Source organism: Solea senegalensis, linkage group LG1 (genome assembly GCF_019176455.1).
Source record: "Solea senegalensis isolate Sse05_10M linkage group LG1, IFAPA_SoseM_1, whole genome shotgun sequence".
Taxonomy (NCBI): Eukaryota; Metazoa; Chordata; class Actinopteri; order Pleuronectiformes; family Soleidae; genus Solea; species Solea senegalensis.
Window position 1 is genome coordinate 11,385,690 of NC_058021.1, and position 11,330 is coordinate 11,397,019.

The 11,330-nt window shown below is 40.3% G+C and overlaps 3 protein-coding genes across 3 annotated transcripts; all 3 read right to left on the bottom strand.

Annotated features, from left to right (window-relative positions):
- Positions 1-1,550: 1,550 nt before the first annotated feature.
- LOC122778294 lies at positions 1,551-4,791 on the bottom strand. The gene is made up of 4 exons (XM_044040028.1): positions 4,774-4,791; positions 2,363-2,505; positions 2,130-2,195; positions 1,551-2,054 (listed from the first exon to the last, which is right to left on the bottom strand). The coding sequence occupies exons 2-4, from the start codon at positions 2,466-2,468 to the stop codon at positions 1,783-1,785; spliced, it is 444 nt and encodes a 147-aa protein (XP_043895963.1). The 5' UTR covers positions 2,469-2,505; positions 4,774-4,791; the 3' UTR covers positions 1,551-1,782.
- A 937-nt stretch (positions 4,792-5,728) lies between these two features.
- On the bottom strand, positions 5,729-6,669 carry LOC122778303. The gene is made up of 3 exons (XM_044040040.1): positions 6,527-6,669; positions 6,294-6,359; positions 5,729-6,218 (listed from the first exon to the last, which is right to left on the bottom strand). Exons 1-3 carry the CDS (start codon positions 6,630-6,632, stop codon positions 5,947-5,949), a joined length of 444 nt encoding a protein of 147 aa, XP_043895975.1. The 5' UTR covers positions 6,633-6,669; the 3' UTR covers positions 5,729-5,946.
- Positions 6,670-9,934: 3,265 nt separating this feature from the next.
- Positions 9,935-10,875, bottom strand: LOC122780077. The gene is made up of 3 exons (XM_044042858.1): positions 10,733-10,875; positions 10,500-10,565; positions 9,935-10,424 (listed from the first exon to the last, which is right to left on the bottom strand). Exons 1-3 carry the CDS (start codon positions 10,836-10,838, stop codon positions 10,153-10,155), a joined length of 444 nt encoding a protein of 147 aa, XP_043898793.1. The 5' UTR covers positions 10,839-10,875; the 3' UTR covers positions 9,935-10,152.
- Between the last annotated feature and the right edge of the window lie 455 nt (positions 10,876-11,330).

Sequence of the window (11,330 nt, forward strand, 5' to 3'; positions counted from 1 at the left end):
GTTTGGACACAGTAGTGAGCTCATGTGGAAAATATGTGACAAAATGGAATCTGGAGAAATTCAAAAGCTCCCCTGGGCAACATTTACCTGTTCGGTCCAAATCTTTCAGGTGCATCAGTGCATACAAGTCTGTCACCCACAGCCTGTTCATGTGTCTTGTTTTGTTTTAGAGTGTGGGGGTAAAGGAAGGGTGGATGACAGAACACTTCCTGTGTTGCAGTCACTTCCTCTCAGATCTCCGAAATGTTGAAATGCATAATGCAGTTCCTCCTGAACATGTCAAAATAAACTGTCCCGTCCTGGGTCGCTGGTGTCCATGACAAAGACGTGACCTCAGTCATCCTTTTCAACCTTGAGCCTCCTGCAGGTTAGGAAATAATCTCCAACTGTGAGGAGAACATTTGATAGAAAATGACTCAGAAAAAGGTGTGTTATCTAGAACACACACTTTGCATGTCGCTCTTTATTTATTTTTCATTTTATTTAACCAGATAAAAGACCCATTGAGATCAAGACGTCTTTCACAGGAGTGACCTGGCCAAGAAAGGCAGCAGCACACGTCATACTTTCTAATAATAATAATAAAAAAAACAGGGAGATAACAGTTACAAGACAAATATTGAAATATAAGTGCAAGTAACACACAGGGAGCAGGTGCAAAATGTCATTCGAACGTAAAGCATAATGGCTTTTGGTTCTCTGAAGAAACGTGCTTAAGTAGGCAGGAACCAAGCCAGGAAGAGCCTTATAAACCAGAGTCATCCAGTGTATGCAGCGTCTCACAGTCGTCTTATACCTCACTGAGCTCAGTGCCTCTTTAGAAGATGCAGTGGAAGAAGCCTTTGACTGTAAGAAGCTGGTGCTGGACTGTGCTGACCTTGTAGCCCAAGCCGAGGGAAGAGGATGGAAGTTTGAAGTGCATCTAGTTGAAAAGAACAGCCACTGTGGCTGAAAAGCAAAGATCCCACCTGGACTCTGAACCATGACCCACACACCCAGATTTCATCAGTCTATGGTAGGATTGCCTGCACTGAGGACATCCAGGATTGTGATGAAAGGCCAAAAACACACAAGGAGGTGCACAACTGACAGTGTGTGTGTTCTACTGACAGCACCATCTGCTGGTCTTTGTCACTAACAACCACACTCTGCAGAGAAAAGTGCTGAAATATCAACAACTGAAACTCTGCCTTGTCCTCATCCTTTATAGATTTTGGTGAGCAGCTGAAAATCTAGGGTGTGACCCCATCTTTACCTCTTATGTGGAGGATAAAGTGATTGACAGTGAATGATTTAATACGTTTACTTTTGAATTATGACTTTTTATTGAGGCCTTATTATTTTGATTCTGATTTAATCTGATCAAATTTCCATTTACTATGTATTGAGCTATGCAATAAAAAATGAAAAAAATCATTTCAAATCTTTTACATGGTGCATGATGAAGATTTTATCTACTTCATGTTTGTGTGTTTGTAACTCTGTTGCCAAACTTGGATCAAAAAAGTGATGAATCCACTCTAGTCTCACTGGGACTAAAATCACAATGAAGTTGAAGTTACTGAATTTATTAATGAAAAGAAAATTTCACTTTGCAAATGATTTAATGGTATTTTAAGGGTTCTCCAAATGTAAAAAATTTAAACTTGTTTTGCATTTGACATATCAAAGTGCAATCAAAGATTTCACAGCAGGTTTATCGATTCTGATACTACGCCATTAATGTTATCTTGCTGTTAAGTGTTTGTCATTTACCAAACAAATCTCTAGTATGTTTAAAACTTATATGCCAATAAACCTGGCACTGAGTCCAACATGGACATGGACATGGACATGGACATGGACATGGACATGGACACTGATTCTGAAGTCCATGGCCACCTGATCTCCCGCATTAAGATGTACAACCATGCCATTGCTTCCAGCTCTGTGGTCGAACACAGTTGGGATCGGTTCTCCATTCTTCAGCAGGCGCAGCGTCAGCAGCCGAGGTGAGCAGTCTTCAGAAGAGAAGCTGAAGTGATAATTCCCGCTGACTGTTCCAGTGAAAAGACCTGAGGACGATGAAGAGAAATAGTTAAACATCTTCCAAGTACAGTAACAAATCAAATCACTGTGGGAAATATTACCTGTTGAAGCGTCGTATGTTCCTGCGTCTGCGTCGACGTGTGTGATCTCAACAGTGGAGGGTCCGACTTCAATATATAGTTGAAACAAAAAGAGAAGTAACTCCTTTATTCGTCAACTTTGTGTGTACGAGCAAATTAAAAAGGACCAATTTAAGAGCAGCACATTTATAAAACAACACAACACTATTGTAAGAAATAAATACATGGTAGAAAATATTACAACTTATTCTTACATTGATCATCCATCACAAAGGGAAGCTCGTCTCCTTCTAGGTCAGCCACACACAGGCTGAAGAGGGATAAACCCAACACGGCCAACAAGGTCTTCATCTTCATCATGACTTTAGTTGCTCTGCCTCTCCTCGTCTCACAGTGTCTTATTTATACCAAACAGAGAAGGAAATGCCCTTGACTTTCACAGATTAAACCAAATTACATGATAAGATATGATAAGAAGTATGGTAAGAAAAAGATTTTACCAGCAATGACTTGACTTTGACTTAGTCAAGATATAAAAATAAGCATGAACTTGGCGAGTAATAACCTTTCAGAGTAAGTGATAATATTTGCACTGTGATAGAGTAGAGACGCAACAAATAAGCCTCAACCTCATCAGCAACATATTCCCTTTTTGGGGTTGTGATTGTGTGATCCGAGTTAACATTTTTTTGTCAGTTGCACATCCACAGAAATTGTTATGCTTTCTCATTATTTGCTGCCCTGCAGTGTCTGTTGCGTTGCTGCCGGTACAAGTCAGATCGTCTACAAGTGTTGAAGAATCACCATGGTGTTAAGGGAAAAGTGAAGAAAAGACCCACCGTGTCCATGAACTGAAATAGATTAAATGCTGCCTCCCACTGTGCACACGGAGTGGGAGGATATAGCAGACACACTGACATCCCTCCCACATTAATCCAACACTTCATTTCCATTTACAGTCTATGCATTCATTCAGTTAGGGTTGTGTGGTCATGGTTATTTCATGCTACCCGAGCACACTCATCAGTCACACTTTTAGGTTCATCTGTTCGACTGCTTGTTAACGCAAACGTTCAAACCAAGCACACGACAGCAGCTCAAAGCATTTAGACGTGTTGACAAGACGAACTGCTGAAGTTCAAACCGAGCGTGAGAATGGAGAGCAATGGTGGTCTATGGGATTTTGAACGTAGCATGGTTGTTGGTACTTCAGTGTTTCAGCAACTGCTGATCGACAAGGATTTTCCCACACAACCATCTCAAGAGGAGAAGGTCCATCTCTGAATGCACAACACTGTCTTGTGTAAACTTATTACTTCATACAATTGTTGTATTTCGGCTCATGGTCTCTTTGTTCTGTCTCAACCTCACCTCCCGTTCTCTCCCCCCATTTTTCCTTTCATCCTAACTGCCCGTCTTTGAGTCTGGTCCTGTCAGAGATTTCTTTTTGCAGAGGTTAAAAGGGACGTTTTCTTCTCTCCACTGATGCCTAGTGCTTTGCTCATGGTGTGAACTGTTGGTTTTGTCTGCTCTCTAGAATAGAACAGAATATCTTTAATTGTCATTGCAAAGTACAACGAAATTGAGGTAGTAACCCTCAACATCAGTGTAAAGAGGTACAAAAGACAAGACACAAACAGACAGTATAAATTAAATACTCTCTATAATATTATAAAGGCTTCTGCCTTACTATGTACAGTGCCTTATAACGTATGTTGTGATTTGGCGCTATACATCCATCCATCCATCCATTTTCTACCACTTTATCCTCCACGTGAGGGTCGCAGGGCCACATAGAGACAAACAACCATCCACTCACACTACACAAATACATTGAATTGAATTGAATTGAATTGAATTGAATTGAATTGAATTGAATTGAATTGAACCTTGAAGCAGATGGTCGGATGCATGAACTGTATGGGATGACTTTTCCATCCGAATACTATATAAAGATGCTTTCACTGATTGTGATTGACCTCAGTGGGCTATAACATGACATGCACCTATATACTGTACAAATAAACTGAGAGGGACGAGGCTGCAGACATTTTGGTGGACCTAGAAACTGTCCTCCGTGAGACCAATTGGTCTTAGTTAAAAGACACTTAAACCTAAATGCTCACACTGGCTTGTATAATGAAAACTATTTTCTGTTATGGAGTTCAACTTCCAGTATGGTTTCTATTGGCGGTATGGAGGTCCACCATATATGTAACATTTGGTTTGTGTGTGCACGTGTGTGTTGAGTTGACGCACGTGCGAAAGGGAAAAAGTTGTTATTTTAAAGCTCTATGACAGTAAAGGCGTTTGACATTTAATGAGTAAAGATATGAACAAACACTAATATGACCTTCATCTCAGCCGTCCACAGGAACCTTTACACTGATAACAAAGCAGCTCCAGTCGATGATTATTTGCTCTGCTACTTTGTCAACGGAACTAACATAAAATAACATAGCAAAAAAAAAAGAGAGAGTGAAAGAAAAGAAACCCATTTCGGTCCAAGCATGGGGAGCAGACAGGTGCAAAATGTCACTCGAATGTATGGCATAATGGCTTTTGGTTCTCTGAAGAAAAGTGCTTATAGGCAGGAACCAAGCCAGGAAGAGCCTTATAAACCAGAGTCATCCAGTGTATGCAGCGTCTCACAGTCATCTTATACCTCACTGAGCTCAGTGCCTCTTTAGAAGATGCAGTGGAAGAAGCCTTTGACTGTAAGAAGCTGGTGCTGGACTGTGCTGACCTTGTAGCCCAAGCCGAGGGAAGAAGATGGAAGTTTGAAGTGCATCTAGTGGAAAAGAAAAGCCACTGTGGCTGAAAAGCAAAGGTCCCACATGGACTCTGAACCATGACCCACACACCCAGATTTCATCAGTCTGTGGTAGGGTTGCCTGCACTGAGGACATCCAGGATTGTGATGAAAGGCCAAAAACACACAAGGAGGTGCACAACTGACAGTGTGTGTTTTCTACTGACAGCACCATCTGCTGGTCTTTGTCACTAACAACCACACTCTGCAGAGAAAAGTGCTGAAATATCAACAACTGAAACTCTGCCTTGTCCTCAATGTAATTCCAAGTATTTATGTGCGATCAGAACTCCACCCATACATTAGCTATACTGCTCATCCTTTATGGATTTTGGTGAGCAGCTGCAGTCAGTCCACACACACGTTTAGTGAAAGAAAGGAGGAAACTGGAGATCATGAAAACTCCACACAGACAGATCACAGTCTAACTTGGATTTTAAGTTATGCTGTTTACTCCCCTAAAGACACATAAAGACAATGCACTTATGGACATTCTTTCACTTTAATATGAACATTTGACTATTTTAAAATAAGTGTGAGAGTGAATGGTGGTCCAGGGTGTGACCCCGTCTTTACCTCTCATGTGGAGGATAAAGTGATAGACAGTGAGTGATTTAGTATGTTTACTTTTGAATTATGACTTTTTATTGAGGCCTTATTATTTTGATTCTGATTTAATCTTGCAAATGATTTAATGGTATTTTAAGGGTTCTCCAAATGTAAAAAATGTAAACTTGTTTTGCATTTGACATATCAAAGTGCATATCAAAGGACATTTACATTTCTTTTTTCAATCATGGCACAGTGTTTGTAGTTTGAGTTATAATAGCTTTATTGATTCAAATCACTGGCGATACATTTTTCAATTTACAAACTGGCTGTCGTCAACAATCATCCTCCTAAAAACCCCCCAATGATTTTACAGCAGGTTTATCGATTCTGACACTACGTCTTTAATGTTATCTTGCTGTTAAGTGTTTGTCATTTACCAAAACACTCAAACAAATCTCTCGTATGTTCAAAAACTTAATCTTCAACATACCCGATTCTGACATGAATATGGATAGGGAAATGGAAACGGACATGGATATGGATAAAGTATCTTCTTCTGAAGTCCATGGCCACCTGATCTCCCGCATTAAGATGTACAACCATGCCATTGCTTCCAGCTCTGTGGTCGAACACAGTTGGGATCGGTTCTCCATTCTTCAGCAGGCGCAGCGTCAGCAGCCGAGGTGAGCAGTCTTCAGAAGAGAAGCTGAAGTGATAATTCCCGCTGACTGTTCCAGTGAAAAGACCTGAGGACGATGAAGAGAAATAGTTAAACATCTTCCAAGTACAGTAACAAATCAAATCACTGTGGGAAATATTACCTGTTGAAGCGTCGTATGTTCCTGCGTCTGCGTCGACGTGTGTGATCTCAACAGTGGAGGGTCCGACTTCAATATATAGTTGAAACAAAAAGAGAAGTAACTCCTTTATTCGTCAACTTTGTGTGTACGAGCAAATTAAAGAGGACCAATTTAAGAGCAGCACATTTATAAAACAACACAACACTATTGTAAGAAATAAATACATGGTAGAAAATATTACAACTTATTCTTACCTTGATCTTCCATCACAAAGGGAAGCTCGTCTCCTTCTAGGTCAGCCACACACAGGCTGAAGAGGGATAAACCCAACACGGCCAACAAGGTCTTCATCTTCATCATGACTTTAGTTGCTCTGCCTCTCCTCGTCTCACAGTGTCTTATTTATACCAAACAGAGAAGGAAATGCCCTTGACTTTCCAAGATTAAACCAAATTACATGATAAGATATGATAAGAAGTATGGTAAGAAAAAGATTTTACCAGCAATGACTTGACTTTGACTTAGTCAAGATATAAAAATAAGCATGAACTTGGCGAGTAATAACCTTTCAGAGTAAGTGATAATATTTGCACTGTGATAGAGTAGAGACGCAACAAATAAGCCTCAACCTCATCAGCAACATATTCCCTTTTTGGGGTTGTGATTGTGTGATCTGAGTTAACATTTTTTTGTCAGTTGCACATCCACAGAAATTGTTATGCTTTCTCATTTTTTGCTGCCCTGCAGTGTCTGTTGCGTTGCTGCCGGCACAAGTCAGATCGTCTACAAGTGTAGAAGAATCACCATGGTGTTAAGGGAAAAGTGAAGAAAAGACCCACCGTGTCCATGAACTGAAATAGATTAAATGCTGCCTCCCACTGTGCACACGGAGTGGGAGGATATAGCAGACACACTGACATCCCTCCCACATTAATCCAACACTTCATTTCCATTTACAGTCTATGCATTCATTCAGTTAGGGTTGTGTGGTCATGGTTATTTCATGCTACCCGAGCACACTCATCAGTCACACTTTTAGGTTCATCTGTTTGACTGCTTGTTAACGCAAATGTTTAAACCAAGCACACGACAGCAGCTCAAAGCATTTAGACGTGTTGACAAGACAAACTGCTGAAGTTCAAACCGAGCGTGAGAATGGAGAGCAAAGGTGGTCTAAGGTGGATTTTGAACGTAGCATGGTTGTTGGTACTTCAGTGTTTCAGCAACTGCTGATCGACAAGGATTTTCCCACACAACCATCTCAAGAGGAGAAGGTCCATCTCTGAATGCACAACACTGTTTTGTGTAAACTTATTACTTCATACAATTGTTGTATTTCGGCTCATGGTCTCTTTGTTCTGTCTCAACTTCACCTCCCGTTCTCTCCCCCCATTTTTCCTTTCATCCTAACTGCCCGTCTTTGAGTCTGGTCCTGTCAGAGATTTCTTTTTGCAGAGGTTAAAAGGGACGTTTTCTTCTCTCCACTGATGCCTAGTGCTTTGCTCATGGTGTGAACTGTTGGTTTTGTCTGCTCTCTAGAATAGAACAGAATATCTTTAATTGTCATTGCAAAGTACAACGAAATTGAGGTAGTAACCCTCAACATCAGTGTAAAGAGGTACAAAAGACAAGACACAAACAGACAGTATAAATTAAATACTCTCTATAATATTATAAAGGCTTCTGCCTTACTATGTACAGTGCCTTATAACGTATGTTGTGATTTGGCGCTATACATCCATCCATCCATCCATTTTCTACCACTTTATCCTCCACGTGAGGGTCGCAGGGCCACATAGAGACAAACAACCATCCACTCACACTACACAAATACATTGAATTGAATTGAATTGAATTGAATTGAATTGAATTGAATTGAATTGAATTGAATTGAATTGAATTGAATTGAATTGAATTGAATTGAATTGAACCTTGAAGCAGATGGTCGGATGCATGAACTGTATGGAATGACTTTTCCATCCGAATACTATATAAAGATGCTTTCACTGATTGTGATTGACCTCAGTGGGCTATAACATGACATGCACCTATATAGTGTACAAATAAACTGAGAGGGACGAGGCTGCAGACATTTTGGTGGACCTAGAAACTGTCCTCCGTGAGACCAATTGGTCTTAGTTAAAAGACACTTAAACCTAAATGCTCACACTGGCTTGTATAATGAAAACTATTTTCTGTTATGGAGTTCAACTTCCAGTATGGTTTCTATTGGCGGTATGGAGGTCCACCATATATGTAACATTTGGTTTGTGTGTGCACGTGTGTGTTGAGTTGACGCACGTGCGAAAGGGAAAAAGTTGTTATTTTAAAGCTCTATGACAGTAAAGGCGTTTGACATTTAATGAGTAAAGATATGAACAAACACTAATATGACCTTCATCTCAGCCGTCCACAGGAACCTTTACACTGATAACAAAGCAGCTCCAGTCGATGATTATTTGCTCTGCTACTTTGTCAACGGAACTAACATAAAATAACATAGCAAAAAAAAAAGAGAGAGTGAAAGAAAAGAAACCCATTTCGGTCCAAGCATGGGGAGCAGACAGGTGCAAAATGTCACTCGAATGTATGGCATAATGGCTTTTGGTTCTCTGAAGAAAAGTGCTTATAGGCAGGAACCAAGCCAGGAAGAGCCTTATAAACCAGAGTCATCCAGTGTATGCAGCGTCTCACAGTCATCTTATACCTCACTGAGCTCAGTGCCTCTTTAGAAGATGCAGTGGAAGAAGCCTTTGACTGTAAGAAGCTGGTGCTGGACTGTGCTGACCTTGTAGCCCAAGCCGAGGGAAGAAGATGGAAGTTTGAAGTGCATCTAGTGGAAAAGAAAAGCCACTGTGGCTGAAAAGCAAAGGTCCCACATGGACTCTGAACCATGACCCACACACCCAGATTTCATCAGTCTGTGGTAGGGTTGCCTGCACTGAGGACATCCAGGATTGTGATGAAAGGCCAAAAACACACAAGGAGGTGCACAACTGACAGTGTGTGTTTTCTACTGACAGCACCATCTGCTGGTCTTTGTCACTAACAACCACACTCTGCAGAGAAAAGTGCTGAAATATCAACAACTGAAACTCTGCCTTGTCCTCAATGTAATTCCAAGTATTTATGTGCGATCAGAACTCCACCCATACATTAGCTATACTGCTCATCCTTTATGGATTTTGGTGAGCAGCTGCAGTCAGTCCACACACACGTTTAGTGAAAGAAAGGAGGAAACTGGAGATCATGAAAACTCCACACAGACAGATCACAGTCTAACTTGGATTTTAAGTTATGCTGTTTACTCCCCTAAAGACACATAAAGACAATGCACTTATGGACATTCTTTCACTTTAATATGAACATTTGACTATTTTAAAATAAGTGTGAGAGTGAATGGTGGTCCAGGGTGTGACCCCGTCTTTACCTCTCATGTGGAGGATAAAGTGATAGACAGTGAGTGATTTAGTATGTTTACTTTTGAATTATGACTTTTTATTGAGGCCTTATTATTTTGATTCTGATTTAATCTTGCAAATGATTTAATGGTATTTTAAGGGTTCTCCAAATGTAAAAAATGTAAACTTGTTTTGCATTTGACATATCAAAGTGCATATCAAAGGACATTTACATTTCTTTTTTCAATCATGGCACAGTGTTTGTAGTTTGAGTTATAATAGCTTTATTGATTCAAATCACTGGCGATACATTTTTCAATTTACAAACTGGCTGTCGTCAACAATCATCCTCCTAAAAACCCCCCAATGATTTTACAGCAGGTTTATCGATTCTGACACTACGTCTTTAATGTTATCTTGCTGTTAAGTGTTTGTCATTTACCAAAACACTCAAACAAATCTCTCGTATGTTCAAAAACTTAATCTTCAACATACCCGATTCTGACATGAATATGGATAGGGAAATGGAAACGGACATGGATATGGATAAAGTATCTTCTTCTGAAGTCCATGGCCACCTGATCTCCCGCATTAAGATGTACAACCATGCCATTGCTTCCAGCTCTGTGGTCGAACACAGTTGGGATCGGTTCTCCATTCTTCAGCAGGCGCAGCGTCAGCAGCCGAGGTGAGCAGTCTTCAGAAGAGAAGCTGAAGTGATAATTCCCGCTGACTGTTCCAGTGAAAAGACCTGAGGACGATGAAGAGAAATAGTTAAACATCTTCCAAGTACAGTAACAAATCAAATCACTGTGGGAAATATTACCTGTTGAAGCGTCGTATGTTCCTGCGTCTGCGTCGACGTGTGTGATCTCAACAGTGGAGGGTCCGACTTCAATATATAGTTGAAACAAAAAGAGAAGTAACTCCTTTATTCGTCAACTTTGTGTGTACGAGCAAATTAAAGAGGACCAATTTAAGAGCAGCACATTTATAAAACAACACAACACTATTGTAAGAAATAAATACATGGTAGAAAATATTACAACTTCTTCTTACCTTGATCTTCCATCACAAAGGGAAGCTCGTCTCCTTCTAGGTCAGCCACACACAGGCTGAAGAGGGATAAACCCAACACGGCCAACAAGGTCTTCATCTTCATCATGACTTTAGTTGCTCTGCCTCTCCTCGTCTCACAGTGTCTTATTTATACCAAACAGAGAAGGAAATGCCCTTGACTTTCCAAGATTAAACCAAATTACATGATAAGATATGATAAGAAGTATGGTAAGAAAAAGATTTTACCAGCAATGACTTGACTTTGACTTAGTCAAGATATAAAAATAAGCATGAACTTGGCGAGTAATAACCTTTCAGAGTAAGTGATAATATTTGCACTGTGATAGAGTAGAGACGCAACAAATAAGCCTCAACCTCATCAGCAACATATTCCCTTTTTGGGGTTGTGATTGTGTGATCTGAGTTAACATTTTTTTGTCAGTTGCACATCCACAGAAATTGTTATGCTTTCTCATTTTTTGCTGCCCTGCAGTGTCTGTTGCGTTGCTGCCGGCACAAGTCAGATCGTCTACAAGTGTAGAAGAATCACCATGGTGTTAAGGGAAAAGTGAAGAAAAGACCCACCGTGTCCATGAAC